General features: G+C 32.4%; 1 protein-coding gene across 6 annotated transcripts in view; it reads right to left on the bottom strand.

Moving 5' to 3' along the window:
* Positions 1 to 2,589: 2,589 nt before the first annotated feature.
* Positions 2,590 to 25,395, bottom strand: part of LOC118188676 (cyclin-dependent kinase-like 1) — a 121,267-nt gene continuing 98,461 nt past the window's right edge. For all 6 annotated transcript variants that reach the window (XM_085818313.1, XM_085818314.1, XM_035359172.2 and 3 more), the window contains 3 exons: positions 18,796 to 18,855; positions 10,170 to 10,304; positions 2,590 to 2,811 (listed from right to left, as the gene is read on the bottom strand). In XM_085818313.1, the coding sequence (XP_085674439.1) occupies positions 2,692 to 2,811; positions 10,170 to 10,304; positions 18,796 to 18,855 (315 nt within the window). In that variant the 3' untranslated portion in view covers positions 2,590 to 2,691. The remainder of the gene's footprint in view (positions 2,812 to 10,169; positions 10,305 to 18,795; positions 18,856 to 25,395) is intronic.

The following is a 25,395-nucleotide window of genomic DNA, read 5'->3' as shown; positions in this document are numbered from 1 at the left end:
ATTTTCTCTTTTTGTGTTTTATTGGTTTGAAAATCCATGAATTATAAGACAACTAAAATGTCTTTTAATTATTAAACATGTATAGAAATACACAAGTATATTTCTAGTTCAACTATGTGATAATATTGACTATTTATTATGCATTTCCTTTTCCCATGAATTATCCCAAAAGCGTTCATAATATTACAATTTTTTACACCTCAGTGATGCGTGAATTTATCATTTCAACACCTTTATTTCTTTAGCAATTATACAGTCTTTCATTTTGCTCAATTTCTGATGATTTTTAAAATCTTTCTGGACCTTCAGTTAATTTTAGAGTCAAAAAATTTTATTCATTTACTACAGCTTTTATTTTCCTTGTGTCACGCAATTACATTATTATTCCTTTATTATTTCCTTTATTATGACTTAGTCAGCTAAATGTAATTCCTATAAACATTCATACTTTATTCTGGTTCCACAGAGTACCAGAATTTCTATTTTGCTCAGACTATTCCAGCTTGATTTTTAATAAACAAATTTTATCTTTCCTATATTGTGTCATATGTTTTATCATCATTTCGTTAATTAATTTCTGAAAGTGTTTTGGAAATTTGTGGTTATAATTTTTCTACCATAGCAGGCAATAATTCATCAAATTTTTTTAGCACAACGTATATATCGCTCACCAGCGGCCGAGCGGTTAAAGTCGCTGAACACTGGTAGTTTGGTCGCGAGGTTCGAATCCCGCGAACGGGCTGGCTGCATAAAACCAAATTTACTGCTTCTACCATAAACTATTTTTGTTTTCTTTTGCAAACCAATACCTAAAAATGCAGATGTTTCTCTCTCTAACTTAGCTTACAATAAGATTTCTTTTCTTTTTATTAAACATGAATTATTTTTCAAGTCGAATTTACCGTAAGTTGCTTGCATCCTTGTAGCAAATTCTTATTTACTGTTAAAGGCGTTTCCTTGTGAACTCTGTTGAACTCAAGATGTAAATAGATAAGTTACCATTAGAGCTTTCTAATTAATTAAAAGTATATTCTTCACAAATTGTATTCTGAAGCTCAAATGAATTAAATAATTAAATAACCTCTCCAATAATTGAATTCCAGGAATTTTATTTTGGGCACCAAATTTAGAAAATTTAGCAATTCAAGAACTTTACAAGATACAGACTTTCAAACTGGATTCTAATGAAATTTAAATATCATATAATATTCTGTTTTCTTATTTTTAAGTTATATTTCATATGTTTTTATATATTCAGATATCAGAAATTTTAAGAACCAAATGACGGTTTACAGTGAAACGTACAGTCTTTGAAACCATTTATTTGCTTTCTCATTGCAACAGCAAATATAGTATAAGATTTCCTTTATTTGCTTACATTCTTATGCTTTTCTATCACCAAGCACTTTTTTTTTATCTTGAAGAGGAGGAATATATAAAACCTTAAATAGAAAAGACTCATAATTGGCAATAGACCTTTGAATTTCTAATTTGATTTAAAAGACAACCCCCTTCGTTTCGGGACCGACTTCATTCTTTCACCGCTTGCACTGTCTTGCTAAATCGCGTCTTTTCGCTAAGATATACTTCTGCATTGTTTAAAAAATGTAATTGCGTAGTTTAAAATTCTGAGGTGCAGATTCCCCTCCCCCAACTGTGCTGTGCCATGTAATCAGATATGTTATGCAATAAAATATGTTCATAAAAATCGACAAATATCAAAAATATCTTCGGATTATCAAGTGATTTCATGATTTTCCAAAAGAACTCCAGTTATATATTACCACAGGCTTAAGCTATTTGCTGTCATCGTCCCTTGGTACTCTAGCCATGATTGTTGGTGAATGGTTCTACCAGAAAATAATATTTTATAATTCTTTTTATTATAATAATTTCGCAATATTATTTTTTAATAATAAAATTATAAAATAATTAATCCTTGCAATTCCAGCCATTGTGTATGAATTACTTCAGAGGATACAGAAAAGCAAAATTGTATGTTATGCTAATTATTACGATGTACTTTTACGGAAAAATGTTAATAATTTCGCCTTTTTCGTAGTAGATGCCTTTACGTCATATATGTGAATATGCAAACACAGGGATTGGAAATTTTCTGTCTATTATAATATATTTTTATGGAAGAATGATGAAAAATTTAGAAGTCAATACCATACATAATGTATTTGAATGCCCCATTACAAAAGCTTTAACTCAAAACTTCTAAAATGATTCTTTTCAAAAGAATAAAACTCTTTGCTTAAAACTTTGTTAAGGATATTCCAAAGAAAAGCATGATATATTGATTTTTGATGTTCAGGCACTAAGAAATTCCGAGTGTAAAATGGAACGATTAAAGTAAATTGTGATAGCGAAACTATTAAATGAAAACATCATTGAAAGTTCTGTTAAAATTGTTGTTGTCCTTACCGGGAATGATCAATCAAAACTCTGTAACAGTTTTATAGGGTACTGCGTATTAACAGAATATGTAGTAATATGAAACCAAGTAATTATTAGAGAAAGCATTTAGAAAAGCATTGTTTAAAACGCGGCATTTTTAAAGGTATGAAAGAGCCACTAAAGAAATATGGTATTAGCAATTTATTTATTATAATACATGTGCCAAACATCAAGATTTTTCTTCTTGTGTAATTTTGTACAAATTGTCTCTCCACCTCCGTCACAGTGTCAGATGTTAGGAAGAGGATCGTATTTTTTCATGGAGCGAGGGTGACTTGATCGAACATCCATTGTGGATCCTAAAGAATTCGTGGAAAGCTGTGGTAGCAACATCTGATAATGACCACTCTGGAAAGAAAATAGAAGCTTATTGCAGGGGTCCTAAAACAAAATGCTTATTAAAGGTGTGATATGAACATAGATAAGGATTGCATATTAAATGATTATGTTTTAAGAAAAGCTGCTAATAGATGACAATATGAACTTAACACCAGTTGTATTTCTAAATGATTACTTGTAATTCTCTGAGAGAGAAGGCTTCGTTATCAAGCTTTGGTTTATCCTGAAAAATTCAATAATGATATAATCAAAAAAGTAAGGGTAAAATTATTTAGCTAATTTGTAAGCGGCTCTTGTATTATTATACTCTTAATCCCGCAGTTCGAAAACTTTTTGTTCCATGCATCCCTTTCACCACCGCTAGAATATCATTCTCCCCGCCTCCTTTCCTAAATTCAAAAATACATATATATATATTTATTTACATACACATAATTTTCAATGTGTTTTAAAAATTAAGCAGCGAAAAGTATATAAAATGTTGATAAAACCCAAACTTGAATAAAAGTAGTTTTTATATGCATAAGCTAAATCTATATACCTAACAGCTAAAGGAAATGCTGACAAATCCCCCACCTGAAACTACGATATCCCCCCAAGGGGATGAACTCTTCCCTAGTTGAGAAATTCCTATCTTGATAAAACTAAACTTCCAAACTGAGAGCATGAATTTTGATTGGAAGCGACTTAATTTAATATGGTCATACCTTTACCATTTACGTGCCTTTAGAGTTATTTTAAACGAAATCCCACGTCTAACTTAATCCCCAGTTTCGATTACAAGTCAAGCCGCTCCGGAAAATACAATTGTCAGCTCAAGGTAAATATTTCTCTCATCCTTAGATACAGGTTCGAATATTGGATAAGCCATGGAAGTTTGTAACTGTAGCATCTTTACGACATAAGAACATTTAAAATGTGTAAAGGATGGAAGTGGTAATGGTAAATTATCGTAGGGTAGGAAATAGAAGGTTTTTTGGATTTGATGAAATAACATGAGGTATAAGAAACTCAGTCAAAACTGGACAAAGCTCAGCCTGGTAGCCCTAGTATGCTTGTCTTAATCAAATATATAACCCAATTACAAATAAAATTCAAGCATTTAGCCTCGGGTACGAATAATCGTCTTCGAAGATTAGACTAACTTAACAATAATTCAGGGCCTTCCTGACTGAACAATGCAATTACTCTCTAGTTCAAATAATGCAACAAATTGGATGAGAATCTCTGAATGCTGGCAATTTTGGTCTCTGAATGATTCTGTACTTTTCCTGGAGAGTAGCCTAATTGCATTGTGATCTTTACAATTTGACCCTATGTGAATAATGTATGACCCTATGTAATATGCTATTTTCCCTTGCAATTTCTTTCACAAAAGCAACTCTGTTTGAGTCTTGGTTACTTTATTATAATCGACTAAATAAAATTTAGTTAGCAATGTGAAAAAACTAATGGGAGAAAAAGTAGTCATACTGGCAAAGTTTCCTCTATTACGTTTAACGTATTCCTATAGCTCAAAGTTTTGTTGGGGAATACAATGATAAGCAGATCAGCATAGCAAACTTTTAAGATAAAATGATACTGAATATGAAGAAACCCGTTAAGTTTTAAGTTAAGCTGTTACGAATCTTTTGACATTGATTAAAACGACAGATAGCTCTATGATTTCCGTCAGTCTTCAGAAACGTATAAATCAAATTAATTTATACTTTCATACTCATCAATCAATTTAACTAAAAAATAGCTTATGCAAGTTATCAAGTTATCTTGCAAAATATTAAAAATTACCTTAGATTACTTGCTTCAGTTCGGAAAAATTTAAACGCAACCTGTTCAAAATTAAAAAACAAATTTTACAGATTCCATTTGTCTACGAAAGTTTTATTTCTTGATAAATGATAATCTTATTCCTCAAAGGCTAGTTTATGTATTTTTTCCTGAGCCACAAAATAATAATTTCTAATAGTCATTTCTTGACGAATGGTAATCTTATTAACCCAAATAATCGTTTCTTCCACTAAGCATTCATCAAAAGCTACTTTCTCTTTCGCTTACTAGATTGTAAGAACGTCGGCAGGAAGACATCACAGCAATGTATTTGTTATTTGTTACAATCTAAAAGAATGTGGAATGATGGGATTGCCATTTATGTGTGTTTACTGAAGGAGCACACAAAATGTTTGAACATCACGAACTTCGATATTTTACGTATCAGATGATGTGTAACACGTATTTAAGAACTGAAATGAAAGAATTAATTGTTGATACACTTATCCAGATTAGATTCCTTTTTATGATCAACACAATTTATACGTTTTTCTAGCTATTGCTTACTTATCTATATATTGATAAATTGTTATATGGTATTTATTACGTACATTCTTTCAGTTAATTTTTTGTTTCATTCAAAGCTATAATATCAATTGCATTTATTTTAGTTCCAATCCATTAACGTATGTAGTATTTACACTTAGATTGCAAACTGTTGCTTTCCTTTCAAAGAGGTTCAAAGCTATATAAATAATTAATACACAATAACACGCCGAATAAATACTAATTCAGAAGTCAAACAACAAAAATCAGCGTTATACCCACAAAACTTTCACAGGACTAGTTTCGATGGTTTTACCGAACCATCATCTTCAGCTGCAAAACCGCAAATGAACAAGATAGGAAATAATGATTAGATAAGATAAGAAAGCCTGGACAAGAATAAGCAAGTGGCGCCATCTGTTGGCGAAACCAGAACTAAAACATAATTTCTCTAAAAGCCGAAGGCAAATTTGGATTGGAATTAGGATCGTTAACTCTTTATCCAAAATAAAAACTGCGATCAAATCTTCGCAAATCATTTCAAGCAACTTAAAACATTCGCTTATCCCATCTGTTGCGAATTGTGCCAGATTATATGCTCTTCCCAAAATTCATAAAAGTGGTATTCCTTTCCGCCCTACTGTATCAAATTTAGGTACTGCCTCGTATCCTTTAGCTAAATATTTAGTTTCTAGATTTTCCACTCTATTAGACAATAACATTTACACCATAAAAAATTCAATAGAGTTTGTAAAAATTGTTAAAAACATTTCTCCTTGTAATTTACTCATGGTTTCTTTTGATGTAAAATCATTATTCACCAATGTCCCAGTGGAGGGTGCATTAACATGTCTAGAAACCAGACTTCGCGAATTTCATTTCTCTTGCATCGAAATTGATGAGCTAATTTCTCTCACCCAACTCTGTTTGAAACAAACACATTTTGTTTTCCAAAATAAATATTACAAGCAAACTGAGGGATTAGCCATGGGAAGCCCCCTCAGTCCCATCCTGGCTGATATCTACATGCATTATTATGAATCAAAATTGTTTGAAACTTTAAACTTCCCGGTATGGTTCCGCTACGTAGGCGATACTTTTACCCTGTTTGAAGGTAATAAAGATGATTTAAATAAAGTTCTTTCAACAATGAGTTCTGTTGATCCTGCTATTCAGTTCACTTTTGAACTTGAGACTTGCAATTCTCTTCCGTTTCTCGACATTCTGGTCACACGTAACACATCCAACTTCAGTACTACAGTTTACCGTAAACCTTCATCGGTTTGCCTTCCACCACACTTTAAATCATGTCATCCGACTAAACAAAAGTTAGCTTCATTTTATTCCTATGTTTTCCGTGCTCTTCAAGTTTGCTCCTCCAAACTAGCCCTTGATGAAGAACTAAATTATTTAAAAGCAATAGCTATTGACAGGGGCTTTTCACCCAACATTATTAATCAAGCAGTTAAAAAATTCTCATCTCAACACACTAAAAGCCACACTCTTATTTTAGGAGATTATAAAAATCCTGTTGTCATTCCCTTCTTTCCATCAATTAGCTATAAAGTTGCACATATTTTGCAGAAATTTAACTTTCGGGTTGTTTATTCTCCCATCAATAAAATTCCAACTTCTATACTCAAGGACCCCATTCCGGATATGAATTCCTGGGGTATTTATAGGATTCCTTGCCAGTGTGGTTTAATTTACATTGGCCAAACTAAGAGAGCCTTAAAATTTCGCGTCAAAGAACATGAGGCATATGTTAGAAAAAAGGAAACACAGAAGTCTTCTGTTGCTCAACATTGTTGGTCCGAAAATCACACTTTGAATTTTTCTGCTGCCAAAATTATTCAAAAAACATCTTCCATTGGAGAACTGGATTTTCTAGAGGCATTTCACATTCATAAAAATCTTTCTGTTCTAGTTAACGATCCTAATTCCAATCCAAATTTGCCTTCGGCTTTTAGAGAAATTATGTTTTAGTTCTGGTTTCGCCAACAGATGGCGCCACTTGCTTATTCTTGTCCAGGCTTTCTTATCTTATCTAATCATTATTTCCTATCTTGTTCATTTGCGGTTTTGCAGCTGAAGATGATGGTTCGGTAAAACCATCGAAACTAGTCCTGTGAAAGTTTTGTGGGTATAACGCTGATTTTTGTTGTTTGACTTCTGAATCTGTATAAATAACTTCTTCAGTTTTATAATTGATTTTACAGAAAATAAGAAGAATTATATCGAGCTATTTCAGCATTTCTAAAGTATTTACAAGTATTTCTAAATGTGAAAACCCTTTATATAGATAGAAATATAGAATAATGTTAATGTTTATATAGAAATTTAAATAACTTGAATTGTTGTTTTTAAAAAAGTACTTTACTTAATAATTTTAAGTTGTAGTGATGGAGATGTAAATCTCCTTATCTTCCTTCCGACGGACAAGATTTCTAATTGACTTCTGCAGTACTCAGGGCTTAGTTACCTTGTCAGTTCCAAATTTCCTTACAATATTTGACTAATAAGAAACTTAACGATTAATAAGTTATTACTGGCTTACAAATGACATCAACAATAGGCTACCACATATTGTGTATGCTTATATATGTATTATACAGCTATATTCATAGATAAATGGCTAGAAAAAATATAGACATAAGAATAAAAAATCTGATGTGCACACCACATGACTTCCTTGTACGGAAGTTAAATTATACGCATTTTTACTGCATTTCATTTAAACGTATTTTCTCGAATTTCATAAGAGTTATATTTCTCATTCAATTGTTTCAGCTCTCGCTTCGCGGCAAGGCAAAGACACATAAAAACGGCGGCAAGGCAAAGACACATAAAATATATTGTTACGGCTTTTGTATTTAGTTTGCTGCTTTTAGTAAAATTGTAATTAAAGTGTTTCATTTCCCCGTGGAATGTTGTGCGTGACGAGTTTTAAGAGAAAGCTACGCCGAAAAAGTAAAAATACAGGAGCATGCGCATTTAACATTTAATAAATAGATATCTTGTAATTGTACTCTTTTGCTATCCAGAAAAGTCGAGAAAATGGAAATACCAGAATGTTCTCGTGCACGATTAAAAAACTTAAAAAATTAAAAGCCGGAGGAAAACATCTCAGTTCTTTAACTAAGTATCTGCTGTTGATTGTAGCGTATTCGCGGTGAGATCGGATTATCTTTCTCAGTGTTTTGGATTGCGCTCTATTTAACGTTTTTAGTAGTTCAAAATATAACTACTGTGAGATATTATGATATTGTACGAATATCTCTGAAGAGATATTTCAGAATTGTTTGATTTCTTGTGATAAGAATAAATTTTATTAACTTTTCATCAGCCTTGTGCATTCAATCTATTACGCATTCTCAACCCTAGGTAAATAAATAACTCTCATGTGCTTTGCCGTTATGTAGATGTGTGTCTTCCGAGTTTCAATTTTTTTAAAATTCAAGTAAGACATCAGATATTGGAACTGAAAACTAGTATATGCATAACTTCTATACATTACTAGTGAAAAGTGAAAATGTACAATCTTGGAGTATTAAGCAGAATAAGAAAGATAAATAAAATACAGGAGAGTCGCGCCTGCTTGTAAAATCTAATAATTAGCAAGATTTCAGTCTTCGGTAGCTGTTACAATACATTGTAGCAATACACTTCTCCCATCTGTCTGAGAGGTCCCAAAGGGCTTTGGTAAGCCTGCTTATGGGGGTGTTGGTGCACCACTTAATGGACAATTGCATGCAATTCGGCAGAAAATTCAACATGGTGGCCTTGACTGCGTCCTTCATGTTGCCATGCAAGGCGTAGTTCGAGGTACACCCACTTTGTACACACATTTGTCATCTCCAAATCACAATGCACAATCGCCTGCAATGTTCCTTGCGCAACAAGCCCTGTCTCTTCCCGCATTGTTGAACGTTATGCGCCTGTTAACCATGATAAAACCTGTCACGGCTGCCACATATGCTGATGTATTCGATGTTGCTGGTCGTCCCGCGCTGACACCTTTGGACGCGGTCTCCACTCCACTTCTGAACTTGGCCTACCAACGGGCTACGGTACGCCTTGAGAGTACTTTGTTCCCGCACACCTAAACCATGCGACAATGGATCTTACTATATCACTTGCTTTCTCTTCGCATAACGTAATAGTTTCGTTGTGAGAGCCGATGTGTCAATCATTTCTGTACGAACCAAGTAAGAATGAAAGGAACAAATATATTTATCTGATGAGACTCATGAACGCCATCAGCATGGCATGATTCTAACTGGAATTCGCAGATTTTGATGCATGTGAAAAATTTCGAGGAAAATTAATTTGCCTATTGATGAATTTATCTTCTTTCTGATATTTACATGCCGTATTTTGAGACTAATTTATTAAAAAAACGCTTTTGCAAGTTGATGGTGCTTTGAAACTTCTTGCCGACAAAAAAGTTAATTTAACAGTTATCTTAGAATAAATTCCATAAACACTTCTGTTCAGTTCTCTCTTCAAAGTGAAGCTTTCTTTCTGTACTCGACATTTTACTAGAAAGTGATGCACCCAAGGAAATAGCGTTGAAGGCATACAAATATTGGGCAATATAGGGTAAACAAAACAAAAGTGTTTTCAGGAAATTTTCTCTTTTTCAGCTATACCTAAATGAAACATCTGTACCATAAACATAGCAAAATCCTAGAGTCTTCGAGAACTTTCTATTAGCCATAACGCTTCCCTCTATTGTGAAACGAAATAAAAGATAAAGAATGCCATTATAAGGCAGATCATATAATGGCAACTAGGGATGAGAAATACTATTAGTTTAAGAATTTATCCGTTTGTGGTTTGAAGGAAAATATGGGTTAGAATTTAAATCAGTTCTGAATTCAATCTATATGGAATCAAAATTTCAAGGAAATAATTCGATAATGCAAACGAAACGGACCAGCTTTACCTTCAACTTTTACCTGTAAACTTTCACCATGATCAGTAATGAATAACACGGTTTTAGAATCACAGAATGCTACGAAAAAGTTGAGAAATAATGCGTAAATATTTACCTTTAGCTTATCTTTTCTTAGCCTTGTAGATAATACATCGTTGTCGAAATCGGATTTACCAAAGCCCTCAAAGTACGGATGGTGGAAGAGCTGTTCGCACGTATATCGCTTATCAGGATCTTTATCCAGGCATTTCTATAAAGAGAAAAATAATGCATTTTTTATACTAATAGTTTACTAATGCTGGTTGAAGTAACATTATAACATAACTCTATCTGAAGCAGCGTTACTAAATAATGAGAAGCTTTTAATATTTTATACTGAATAAGGAAACATCTTTAAATAATTTTAGCTTAATGCATAAAAATGAACGAGAGAACATATTTCTTCATTCAAGGTTGAAATGAAAGGTTAGAGTTTTCCAGAGGAGCGCAACATTATTTATTATCCTCTTTCAGCTCCCTTTAAATAAATGCAATTTTCCTGTATATTCTCTTCTTAGGGAGTGGATCAAGACTTTACACGTAATATTAAATTATTAAATATATAAAATTATAATTATGGCACCAAATCTACGTGCAACAAAGCTGTTTTCTTCAGGTCAAATAATTTCTTCAGGTCTTGATACAATATCTGAGAATAAGTTTTTTGTTATTTCTGTCCATTTAGTGAAAGTCAAAAATAGATCTGGTTCACCAAAGTCACGTACAATGGCTATAGATCCCTGATAGCTTTGAGGCATTCAGTGAAGGCTTCCTATAAATGTTGATGGAACTATAACCGGTATTCCAAGCCGGGCACCTGTTGTTTGATCAACTCTGTAAATGGGATCGGCAAGACCCATGTAAATTTCCACTCTAAAATTCGCTTGGTGGCTTCTGAGGTACGCAGGTTTGTTGCCTTCAGCTTTTACGTATGAATCCACAAGATACTGCTGAAACAATTTTCACCCATATAAAATAGGGTTGTAGCAATTTTGTCGTACAGACCCTCTGTGACTAAACTGTAAATCTGTGTACTATAAAAGTCCAGCTCTGAATCCTTTATCACTTTGCAAAAAGAATGTTACATACGTCATCAGTTCCAAGTTAGGATTTAAAATACTGATATTAATGAGACCACCGCCTCTTGGATGTATCACAATATTTCTGTTTGGTGGAGGAACGTCGTCTGCCTTCTTGAAAACAACAGCAAGTTCATTTGGGGGGGGGAGCGTTGTAACGTCCTCTGTGCTCACTTGTAGCAACACTTTCGCCCTTGATATACATTCGGATATCAGCAGAAGTTTCAGCATCTTGCTCTCCTAGAGCTGTAGAGACATTAGGTATTTTTTAAAAGCAGGAGAGATGAAAAAAAGCAATGCCCCCGCCGGGACTCGAACCACGGACCCCTCGAATATGCGTCGAGCGTGCTGCCCATTACACTACGAAGGCATGCTAAAAAGGCGGGAGAAATACCTTATAGAGTTTCTTCTTCAAGTTCTTTCAGAATCTTGTAGGCTTCTGCATACGAATTCACATTCCTAACTGCATCCAATTGTGTCAGCAGTTCAGCATTCAGAGCAAAATTTTCAAGTATAATCCTTCTCTCCCTGAGGGCTTGATCCGAATCTAAAACATACAGATGGGCACACTGTTCTTGATCAGGATGAGGTGGATGAAGGTGGGTTGCTCGATGATATATGGCACAATAATTCTAAAACAATACTCTCCTGAACCTGTAGGCATTTCTGTATTAGCGCCCATGGAAGCAAAACTAAGAAGAAAATTATACGTACGTATGTTAGGAAAAAAACCTTGAGAAAATTGGGGGTTCCTATTCGTCATTAAACTACGTCATTTTTATAGATATCTTCTTTCAACTTCAGCAATTTTCCCATTATGACAGTGCACGTATCTTCCTCTTCTGTTCCTTTCTTCATGAAAGAAGAGTCCACTTCAGAGATCGCAGAGAAGCTTCCATTCAACTGATACTGGGCTGCTCAACGGAAACTTCGAGTTCACAGCTTTCCGCATTGTGAATGTCGTGTTGTAGTCATAAGAAGCCTGTCTGTTAGTACAGCCATTGTTTCTTCAGCTCGGACATGTCTGTGATGTGTAGCGTCTTGCGTTCCTCGTGTAGTGGCATCTTGTTCTGACTCTTCCGTTCGAATCTGATGATGACACTGAGTCTTGTAAGTAAAACAAATTTTACTTTCAACAGACAAAATTCACAAAGCCATGACTCTTGATTTTCTCTTTATGCAATGATCACTCACAAAATTAACAATAATAGTACGGCAGAACTGTTAAAAAAATCCTTACGTTTTTTACCAAACATATTAAAAAAACTCAAATAATTTTCAAAAGAATGGTCTTATTAGAATTTTAGTAATATTTTCCAGAAATTAATGTCATTTGGCAGAGTTGTCTTAAAATTCTATTAAAGTGACAGTGCATTTTCTGGGTTATGTTCTCTGTTATAATTTGAGGTACGGCTTTGTTAACACAGTAAAATCTGAATTGCACTCCAAAGTTCTACATCTGACTTCACAATGATTTTGGATATATCCATCGAAAGGACAGCTGGTATTTCTTGCTCAGCATCTTATTAACTGAAAAGGTACTTCTGCAAAACCTTATAAGGTATTTCTCCCCGTCTTTCTAGCGTGCCTTCATGGCGTAATGGTTCTGCACACTGGGCCGGTATTCCAGAGGTCCGTGGTTCGATTCCCGGCGAAGGCGCTTGCATATTTTTCATCTTGCCTGCTTCCAAAAAAATGCCTAATGTCTCTACTTTAACCACTAAACCAGAGTGCTAGAACAAAACACATTATGTCTGTAATGTGACATACTTACGGAAAATGAAATGCAGATATAATCCTCTTCAATTTTGAAACTGACACTTCCCTTCATAGATATTAAAGGCAACGTATTTAATATGAAAACTGCTTACTTCAACAATATGAAAGATGCCTACTTCAGAACGTAAAGAAAGATGAGATACTTCCCTTTTGCGCTTCGAAATAAAACCAAAAAAGTATTTTACGTCTTTATTCTTCTCACCTCCGCTGAAAGCGAAAATAAATAAATCCATTCGATATCTTCTTTTTGTCCCATTTTGATGCCAGGAATGCATCATATTCAGTTAACAAATCTCGTACATTTATCTCCAGATAAAGAAGAAAGGTATAAAGATTTATTCTAAAACTCTTAACAGACGTGAGGCGTATAGAAAGTTTTGAATACATCCAGTTTTTTATAGTCCTGAATTGTGAAAATCTGAATGCAAGGAAATAGTGTAACTATACTATACGGAAGGGCATTTACGTTACAGCACAAGTACTGTAACTTTCTATTAAATGTTCTCATGAATATTAAACAAACTTCACGATAAAACGCTTATCTGTGAACACATGAAAATGGAAAAAAAAATTCATTTTGAAAGTCAAGAAATTGCGCAACACTGCTGAAGACTGGCAAGAACAAATTAAATTTTTAATTAATGCTTATGTTTCAGAATTTTTCAACCCAAAAGATAACTATATAGCCTGTCTCTTCGTCCTCAGTAAACCCTCAGCCTGAATATTGATTACTGGATGAACCTCCATTATAAAATAATAATGTGACATTAATTTTTCATTAAATGTTTGCATAGTTATTTTCCTCAAACTGGTTTCATAGAGGGGCGTCTTGCGAGATCATACGAGAGAAATATTTATGTTCTGATAAATTATTATTACCTACTTTAAAATATAAACACTTCTAAATTTGTATTAAGAACAGTAAATTTAATTTTGAAAAATGGCATTACAAAAATTATCTGATTATTTAATCATTCATAATCTAAAATCTCGGAATATAAAGAGTTAATTTTATCAAAAGAAAAATTTATATTATCTATTATTGAACACCACAGCTATTAAAAGCAATATTATTTTTATATTATAAGCACCATAAGTAAACATTAGAAAATTATTTAAATATTTTGTAAAGTAAAATTTACACGTAACTTAGATTTTTAAAACCTTCTTATAATTTGATAATGTATTAGTCGAAGGGCAATGAAGATGACTAGATTGTCTTAAAACTTTAATTTTGGAAAACAAATGATAAAAAATCTGATGTGTACACCACATGACTTCCTTGTACGGAATATTAAATTATGCGAATTTTTTCTTGCATTTCATTTAAACGTATTGGATTGAATTAAATCTACTTCGCCGACAGAACATAAACCACAAAAGAATAAATGCATTCTTTAAAATTCACTGTAGTATTTGTTTACCATAGCGACACTCTGGCGCTAGATTCACTTAACAGTATTAATAATTACATAACAGTTAACTTATATAATAATTATATAACGGAAACTAAGTTAACTGTTATATAATTCAATAATTATATAACAGTTAACTTATATATTTCGTTCATATTATAACTCATAATGCACAAAATTTCTATCATTTAAAGAATAGAATTATCTAATGGTTGCCACATGTTCTATTCAAATATAATAAAGCTAGAATGATGTATAAAAGAAATTAAGCAAACAAAACAAAAAAGAAACAGTTTTTCACAGACGATTGAGTATTTCTCATTTCATTAATTCACTTCTCACTTCGTGAGAAGGCAAAAATACATAAAAACTCCAAATATCTATATTAAAAATTACGAAGTAAATCTTAAACACTTATTTCCTCGAAAAAATTTCAGAAAGAATTAAGCGTGATTTAATTGGCAATAATAAATGAACGCGTTATCTTTGTTGTTGCGAAGCTAAGTTTCTCTAGATTGGCAACAAATCCACTAGTCTCCTGTTTCAAATGTAAACATTAATGGCCGCCATAAAAAAAACGGCTTAGCGGCACTTAAACAACTTTAAAATTGTTGATAATTCTAAAAATATTGCATATAGATTTACTAAAGGCATAAAAACCTTAACCGGAAGATAAAAACTACATAATACAATCATTTTTAAAGCAAAAAATGTACAATTTACAAACATATAAGAGTAAAAAAACTGAAATCACTGAGCCGGGTACAGAGTGGATATATAAATATATTTATATACGTTTGGTGCGGCCGATTGCAACCAAAATACGAGGTGCACATCTACATGTTATAGCTGTCCTATATACAAAATTTCAACGTTCTGAGGCCACTCGATTTTGAGTTATGCGAGATACGTACGTACGTACATACGTTCGTACAGACGCCACGAAAAATTCTCTTCAGAATTAATTTTAAAGCTGTTTTATAATTTTTTTTTGGAAGAAACGAGTCTTTTATTCTGTCCTTATGCACAGATATCACGCAAAAACATCGTTAAATTTCTTTCCATAGCGGTCAAAATGGATATTTTCGTTGAAATACGCTGCCTGAAACTTTTCGCGATTACAATACTTCCTTTTTACTTCGTACAAGGAAGTATGCTGTGCTGCATTTAAATTAACCTCTCATTTTATTTACAATCGATGAATTCTTTTTAAAATAAACTTTAGGAAACGAAATTGAGCAGCAATGTATTTAAATGAATAAAATACAGATTTTAGGAACAATTTTCTTAGCTGTTCTTTTGCACATTCGTTTATATCCAACATGTTATTCTGTACGAGGAGAATGATGAATGACTCTTTTTTTTTACTCTTTAGGCACACAGAATCCTCTCAATGACAAAGTAAATATCATTTATATTCGTTCAGATAGAGGAACTCGAGGCAATAAAGTTATAGGAAAAATAATATAGTTCTATTTTTTCCTTGGAAACTCTACTTGAGAAAATTGCCGGTACCGAAAAATTAAAGAGAAATAACTGTTTTCCTGTCATTGCATAAAGGGAAAAGAAATATGAGTTTAAATCTAATTGATAAACATTTTAGTTTGCTTAAAATTTAATATATTCTGAATGCAGTTAAATAATTACACAAAGCACTAATAAGTAAAAATTCCAGAATCAGATACATAAGATGCAATGGAAGGAGGATTTCTTTGAACTACTTTTTATACGCTTTACAAGCTTTTGCAAAATTAAGACATCAAATTAAAATACATTTTTAAATAATAATAAAATAATTTTAATAAATCTAAATAGGTTCCAAAACAAAAAATGTATCTCATCTTTATTTCAAAGAAAGCTCTTAACAGCATTCTTCATTTGAGGTAAAATAATAACCTTAAATCTAAAATTGTGCACAATTTGTGTTCGTATTATTGTCCTTGACGACATAGAATTATTAGTAATCAGCGTCTGCAAATACCCATTTAATTTCATATAAATTATTTTGACACCCCGTTAATATCTTTTCTTTCGAAAGCAACAATTCAGTGAATTTTAGTACTGTTACCTCTTTTTCTTTAAATGATGGATATATTGCTCATAACAATCAGGACCATGATAGGATTATCCATTAGAGTTGGACTACCCGCTCCGGAACTGATCCAAATAACCGATTAAATTTACTGAATGAATTTATTCTGACTCCAGAAAATGGAGTTGTAGTTCTTTTAAAGTTTCTGGAGACCTTTTTGTTGGAAGTGTATCAGAACCAGAGTCTGCCATTCGTTCATGAATTGATTGAATTTATTAAGCGAGTGAACTCCTCACTGGCGAAAAAAAGCGGAACTTTTGTTGGAAGCGTGTCAGGAAATTTTTATTTTCATTTTATGGGAGAAGAGAATTTTTATCCTCCCTTGTTAAAAATAAGTTTAAATTTTCTCATTTCCCAGCTATATGAAAAATTTTATTGTTACTTCCGTGTACAAAGGAGATGTTAGGAAGTCTCAAAACTACAGTTGAAAGAAATCATGTCAGCGAGTTGGTGTTCGATTCTTCCTATCCCACTTCTCAATGGAATCTTTTCGTTCTTTTCTCCGTCTTCGCTTTTCATTCATCTGTCGTCCCGGACTTTTTTTTCATCAGGATTATTATAAGTGAACAGTGAATCATAAAAAAGAACAGATTAATTTCATCGAGCAAACCGTTCTGATCCGATTTCATACAAGAACAGTTTTGCCCATCTCAGCTCTCCATAGAAGCTTTGAAAACCAGCCTTTCAATATTCAATTTTATTTTCCTGATGATCAAGTTATTTTTTACCTTTTCTTAAAATTGAAACCTGAAGGATCTTACACCTTTATTTTCAGAAAATATTATAAATTCCACTATTATTATGAACAGCAGGTTTAAACCAGCATTATGAACAGCAGGTTATTTTTTTCGCCTCTGCGAGATGTTCTGTTTCTTGTCTGAAAAAAAAAAACTTTTTCTTTATCTGAAAAAATTCATCGAAGTCGTCTATGATTACTTTTTAATGCATTGAATAAGTAATGTTCCAAATTTAAAATATCAATCAAATAATTAAATTACTTCTGACAATTGAAAAGACTTGAGAAAAGAAATCGCTTCACTTATTCAAAACTATGACATGTTACGAAGAAAATTTTGCTTGGACTTGGGGGAATTGGAAAGAAGCTTGCGTGATTTTTGAGGAAAGTTTTTCCTGTTATAATTTTCTTTTTAGAAAACTCATGTTAACTTTTGGGAGGGGACGGAGGGAGAGAGAGCAATCTTCTGTTAACACCTCAGTTAACACGCAAACCGGAAGGGGGTCAAAAGTACGGAAACAAAAATAAGTTGATATAAAAGCATACCTATCAGTTCAATTTCTGACAGCAAATTTGCCTGTTAATATATTTTATCTACAGAGAGAAGTCATTTCAGAGTTTGCAATAGCTATAAAAGAAGTTTTGGATAAAATACAATTGCTTAGCACAAAACTGAAGTATTTAATAATTAACACATAACATACAATATGCTCTCACATTTAGCGAAATTAAATAAAAATAGTGACAGGAATATTTTATCATGCTTTACGTATATTTTCATGACGAATATTTTATCAACAATTCCATTATGCTCAATTTAACCTTAATATAGTAATTTTTATACATGAATGCAATTTTATAATTATCATGTACAATATTATCACTACAGATATTGCATAGAATGCAATGAAGTTGCAAGGCAGCTTCTAAAGTGCGTCACTGTAGTACATAATTATCATGCACAATATGTTTGGGAAATTTGAAAAGTACTTGCCATAAAAAATTTTGAATAATCCCGAGGTCATGATTAAAAATAATTAAATTACTTACGAGTTTATTTTGAGGAACAGCAACGTGACTGAAATACTAGAACATATGAAACATGGGGTCTAAAATATCAAGATATTAAAATAAATTTTTGAAAAACCTTTGGTTTCTAAAATGCTACCTACATTTTATGTGATAATGTATAAATTAATTGCATGTGTCTACGCGCAAAGCCTGCATATTCAGTACTTTGTGGCTACTCTTGATTACAATTGCCATCTCAGGCATCTCATTTTAATTAGGCTATTTCCTTTTTTATGTAAGCACTAAATTATCCTATGTTTCTATTTGATATAGATGTATATTTTAAATGTTATACTAGCGTAATAAAGTTTACTTTTACTCTACTTCATTTTTACAAACTACAGCAAATTTTCTGCATTCTTAATACTGGAGTATAAAAGATTAAATAAATTTAGAAATTATGAATTCCGACATACGGTAGATAGGCTGAATTATTGACTCATCAAATATTTAGAAAATGTAATTAAGGGTGCTAACAAGAAGGCGTAAATTCTAATAAATGATTAAAAAATTAATACAAATTTCCTTACCTTTAGAAAATCTAATTCCTCTTCCGATATATTCTCAGGAAGTTTACTTTCCAGTGTTTCCTGTGGGAACAAAATTTAAAGATTAAGTATTGAAATACTATTATTAAGCGGCATAATTATAACCGTAACTTTTCGATGTTTACATATCATATTTTGTACCATCTGCTTTCCTTTCAACGCTAAATTAGTTGAATTTTATTTTTTGGTCTTTCTACGATTGCCGAAAGAGTTCATCTGAGACTTTAAAAGAACTGTATAGTTTCTCTTTTATTTATTCTTCTGTTTTTTACTATTGTTTCTTCTATCATGTGAAAGTAAACTCTGAACAGAATCCAAAATATAAAACTTATAAGAAGATCAAACACTTTTAACAGAAAGTACTTTAATCGCATACCTATGTTTTAGAAGAACTTTATGCTTTTCTAAAAAAAAGACTTTTTTAAAAAAAGTCTTTTTTTAGAAAAAGAAAAAAAAAACTTTTTTTACAAAAGTCTTTTTTTAGAAAAAGTTTTTTTTTTCTTTTTTTAACTTTCACGCTTTTGTCAAAACTAATGCTTTAGCAATAAAATTATAAACCCAAAGTCAAACAAAATGTGTACTTATTTTCAAAATATAGCAAATATTTTAAAAGCAACAACAGTTCTGCCAACTTATTCCTTTGTTTACAATAAATAAATCAATTATATTCATGTAAATTCTTTTAATAAAGGTAATAACTGTAACTGAAATATCAGAGTATTTTTCAAACAGCCCAACCGTAACAGTTGTTAATTTCCGAAAGCATTCAGTATAGTTCCGAATCAGTGTTTCTAGGATAGAATCAGTGTTTCTACGATTTCTTCATTCATCAAAATCAAATTTAAAGCATTCTGATAAAACTGTTTTTTGAAACTCTCTAATTCTGTAAGCAGCCATCTTTTTACAACTCTTTCCAAAGAGCCAAAAGCAACAATGATATTCAATCTAGCTTCAAACCTTAACAATTATTAATTTCCCAAAGCACCCGGTAACTATAATTCTGAATCCTTGTTTTTTATGATAAAAGATGTTTTTCTTAATTTATCAAATTTAGACCTCTATGTCAAAACTACTTTCTAGTGATTCTCTAACTCTGTAAGTCGCCATTCTTTCAAAGAATTTTTCAACAAAGCAAAAACATTAATAGTACTATATGCATACGCTCCTACATTGTTAAAGTTAAAGCTGTCTCTCCTTTGCCGGCGTTTCTTCCGTCTTTCCGACCCGCACAGTCATCGCAAAACTGGCACCAACGTTTGCACGTCAGACCTTGATTTATTCTTGTAGAAACGCCCTCAAACTTTATGCAAAGTCATCATTTGTCTGAAGAAGCGGCCTCCTGCCAGGATACTATGTAGTTTTTAAGGAAGTCCGATTCGGACTTTGGTATAAGACGCCATTTCGAATATAGAGTGAATCCTAGAAAGCCCAATATCGCTTCGTCTTAGGACTACAGATCGAAATGCTCTGCCAGATAGGATTCCTATTTTGAAGACTTCACTAAGTTGGTTATAGGTTTAATGGTCTTTAATATGGTTATAGGTCGGTTCTTAATGGTCTTAATGGTTATAGGTTTAATGGTCTGAGTCTTCTAACTGGTCTTTTTTAATTTCTTGGTCACTCCATGTGTCTTGGTCAGATGGTGTTGAATTTGTAACCTGAAGAACTACCGAATTGACCAGCTTGTATTTCGCTTCGACCTTGAACAATGTCGACAGCTTTCTGAATAAGGTCATGCAGTCTGTGTACCCAGCTAGCTATCTGACTTCCTAGGTTCTTGAAGTTTATTAACCAGGCGAACGATACATGGTCTGTATGGAGAAGGGATTTTCTGCCGTCGAGACAATGATGGAAAGTTTTTAAGGCATTAACGATATAGAACAATTATTTCCTAGTGAAACAGTTAGTTCCTCTCCGGTTTAGATACACAGTTGCTACAGTATGCTACGACCTCTTCTTGACCTTTTACTTCTTGGGGAAAAACAGCAACGATACTCTTAATGCTCGTATCTTGTGAAGAATAAATGGTTTGTCCAGCTAAGGATACGTCAGAATAGTTGAAGATGTTAAGGATTCCTTCAATTTATTAAGTACTTCCTCACATTCGTTTGTCCACAAAAATCTTTGCTTGCTCTCTATCAGTTTGTGAAGGGATCTTACAATGAATGAAAAAACCTTCACATATCTCCCATACTACGTGCAAAACCTCAGGAAATGTTTCGTCTGATGGACATTTTCGAGGCGCCTTCAGTCTTTAACTACCGACACTTTTTCTGGATCCCTAAACACACCTTTGACAGGGATAACATGTCCGAGGTAAGTCACTTCCTATCTGAAGAATTTACATCAAAAATATTTTGCGTATGTACAGGTCCATAATGGATTGAATACACACAGAATTGATGATAACTCGATGCAATTTACTTGTTCCAAAGAAACACTTTACAGTTCTGGAACTTTCCACAAAAGTACTCGTACTTCTCAGTATTACAGAAGAATTGAATGAGTATTAAGAATGTTAAACACAGGGCATTGAAGACTGAAGCTCGCATAGAGGTCTCTCGATACTTCGAAATTAACTCTGAACTTAAAACTGAAGACTGATGCTTTCCTTATGTATTTTTCCCCTGGCTGCAGAAATATTTTTAGTATTTAAGCATCAGTAAGCACCTATCTAAGCATTTTCAGTACCAGTAAGCATCGTAATACAATTTACAAAATTAAAATATCTGGGTTTAAATTTAAGTATACTTTGGAGAAGAATTAATTTTTTGCTGTTTCTGAACCGAAACATTTAATAAAAACAACACATTTTCCTATTCTGTTTGAAACACTTAATATATACTATAGCGCACAAAGAACAAAATTTCAAATGATTTCAAAACTTGCTTCTTTTTTGGGTATTCAGATATTTTAAATTATTTAAAAATATTTCTAGTCTACAAAACAGCAGACATTAAAATACTTAGGGTATAATTCATTTTCGTAATAATATATTGTAAGAAGATAAATTAAATCACTTTCTACAGATACTACTCTTACATTTTAGAACGTATCATTAAACAGCTGAAATCTTTCTCGATGTTTATTCTCTTTATTTCAAATAAATTATACTTCTCAGTATTCTTATGCTCATTTTAACTTAATTTGCACTTTCAACAGCATACGCCATTTAAGAAATTTAACCTCTTTATCCAGCGATTCGGCAAGCATATTGAATGGATGACGATCTGAAATGACTATTATGCCTTTAGATTCACCATCCAAATCTTTAAAAAGTAAACACTGCAATAAAAGTTTATTCAAGTTACTCATGGGGATTTTCATCTTATCCAAGAAGAATCGAGGGTGATATTTTTAACTTGCTTTTGAGTCTTAGTTTCAGATAGTATGCTTTTGTTAAAAATCATTAATTTTTGGATCATAGGATTTAAGCTGTAAATAATTCTTTTCAAAAGCAAACAAAAATATTTTGAAAATTCCGTTAATATGAATGTGTAAGTGTTCTTGAGAAAGACAATAGCTTCAAAATAACATTATACACAAAATGATAAAAAGAACTGTTTACATTATTAGTATTATGTATGAATAAATGTTTCTATTTAATGTTACATAATATTTTGCTTTTTAAATTGTTGTTTATTTATTGAACTATAGAATATTTAATAATATTAACGACTTCAAATTTTCGAAACGTTTTGGTGTTGATTTAAAATTTAGAAAATGTGTATATATAGATAATGAATTCTAAGGCATAAATTAGGATTCTTTCTTCAGGAACAAAATATTTTGCTCTTGCTCATTTATTTCTTCTGTATAAAGCAATGTCCTGTATGCTGCATTTGCTGTGAAAATTCTTTGTATTTATGCTGTGAGAATTAGACTAAAATTGTTGAAAACAAATTTGTAATTCATGAAAACGTATGTTAATATTGAATGTATGTATATAAGTTGTAAAATCACTAAATTTCTTTCTTCCTTTGTTTTGCTCAAGATACAATGTTAAATGTCCTTCGTATTTACAGCAAGTAAATCAATGCTCGTGTGCTAATAAACTTACTAAAAGATCGCGCAATTTTCTCCTGAAGGTTAGTGTCTTGGTCTTCAATCTTTTAACATACAATGACCTCTGGGCTACCATGACGTCTGCTGAACGTCTGGGCTGCAATAATATCTGGGCTTATATAAAATGACGTCTGGGACGTCTAATATTTATTTTTAATACCGAACAGATTTTGATGCATCCCAGAAGTCCCGAAATTTCAGTCATTTCAAGACAAGTTCTTTAAATTTCGCATTTATTTACTTTTATAAATTCTTTGTAGGAACTAAAATAACATACTCAAGAAAACCGTTGGAGATACTGGAGCAACAAGAATCAACAGATGTTAAATACATTTGCAAGACTACTTTCGAAGATTTAAATAGAACCTTCTTTAGTTGCAGGAGTGAAAATGACGAAGGAAACGCATGTGCTAATACGTTAACATTAGACCAAAAAATTCGAAAATTTTCCAATTAAAAAAGAAACAAAACTACTGACGCAAAGCTATTGACAAAAAGAGAAAACAACTGTGAAATAATTCCCTTAAAGGCAAAAACGAACTGAAATTGGTATCATTAACAACTGAAAATTTTTATGAATGAGAAACGCCTGTAGGAAATCTTATGGATTTTATTTTATTGATTAATATTTAAGTTAACATTCAATTACTAACATACTATTTGAGTTGAGGATTTATTTTTTGTTCCTTGTATTCGAGACAGTGAGATTTTGCCGGGTAGTGCTGTCAACTCTAACCCTAACTTTGAAGACCAAATGCCCATATATCCTCTGCCACCCTCGAAAACAGAGGTCAGCAGATATGCTCACGGTCACTAAGTTCCTAATTTTAGTCTTTTCTTATGGCATTGCATGTGTTATACCGAGACGATTCTTTCACATTCGGCCATCACATGTGTCCAATCAGTTTTTTTGTATACAGCATACAATTAACTGATAGATGAAACTTAAGTCTAACAATTCATTTGACATTTTAACTACTTACATTGATTCACGTGGAATTCCTAAACTCATAGTCAAGGAAATTTGATTAGAATATTGTAGAAAAATTAGGTATTTTTGGGAAGCAAGAAAGATGAAAAATTAACCGCGTCTTCGGCGGGAATCGAACCGCGGATCTCTGAAATACCGGCCCAGTGTGCAGACCACCACACCCCGAAGGCACGCTAGAAAGGCGGGAGAAATACCTTATAATATAAAAATTATATCTGCGACAACAAATTAAAAGACTGTAGTTACATTATCTCTCAATAACGATTTGTAAGTATCACAAAGATTATCTTGAGAATAATTACTATCTGTATTGTTTCAGATTGTTATAAAGAGATGAACTACGATGGATATTTAGCTTAAATCTTCAGTGACATTTAATTAGAAAACTAAAATGTAAAGTTTATAATAATAAGTATTGAAAGCTTCAAAAACAGTTTGGTTCAGTTTCACACTAGCTGAAGTTGTAAACTATAATTTATTCTTTTCCAATTTCTAATAAAACTTATTTCATATCAGTTACATTATAATATGGTATCTAATGTTTGGCATTATAATAAGACTCAACAACATTTTTGATTCGAATGACAGATGTTTTTACTGCGTCATATGATCACGAAGCAAAGCACGCAAGGACTATTTGTTTGTGTGTGGCGCTACTTTGCAGGACTAATCCACCCTGCTAGAAGTTTAAACGATCTGAAAATGAAATCGGAAAATACATGAGTCAGCTTTAAATGTTTTGGCTTGAGTTAAACGGAAGCCTTTCGAAATATTTGAAGAGTCAGTTTTACAAGTTCTTTATTCGAGGTCGCATAATCTAATATTGAATCATTCTTCATCTCCAAGTAGAAGTTTGAGTAAGAATAGAGTCATCTGTAAATGAGCTGCGCATTACCGATAGTGCACTGATTTGATATCTTTTTTCCAGGGTTCAATGGTCAAATAAATCCTTGAGGACATAAAAATCAACCTTGATAACCTACGGAATGCTTCCGCCAACAACATCACAAAAGTCTATGATATGATCATGTTGAATAGAATGTTAAAATAACAAACTACAGCAACACATCCGGGCGCTCCCAAAAGGTACATGCATGCCATAATCTGGAGCACTTAGACATGCAGAAAATGGCTGTGCATTGCATTCTCCGAAACTTAAAAGTTAATCAAAATTAGGAAAAGGGTTTCTCTCATGCAAATTTGCAAACCATGCTTTCAAAACATAAAAAATTTTATGAGCAGACTTGGGATTCAGGATGAAACATGGTGTCATAAATCTAACTGAGGGATAGAACAACAGTCTTAGCAATGAAATCATATAATATGCCAATTCTATATTTCATCTCCTTTCCTGTCAAATCAGAAACCTTTCAGCCAAACTACGCATATATAACGCGTTAATCAGAATATTATAACAAATAAATAACGTTAGAAACAGTAGTTTTGTAAATGCTAATTTTAAATCATTTGATTTAGCTGCTTTAAAAGCAAGGCTAAATATATTTCTCATACTTAAGTAATCAATT

The sequence above is a fragment of the Stegodyphus dumicola genome, chromosome 6 (assembly GCF_044657685.1).
Source record: "Stegodyphus dumicola isolate Sdum_Otavi_A_Nest chromosome 6, ASM4465768v1".
NCBI lineage: Eukaryota > Metazoa > Arthropoda > Arachnida > Araneae > Eresidae > Stegodyphus > Stegodyphus dumicola.
This window is presented reverse-complemented; position numbering and strand designations above follow the sequence as displayed.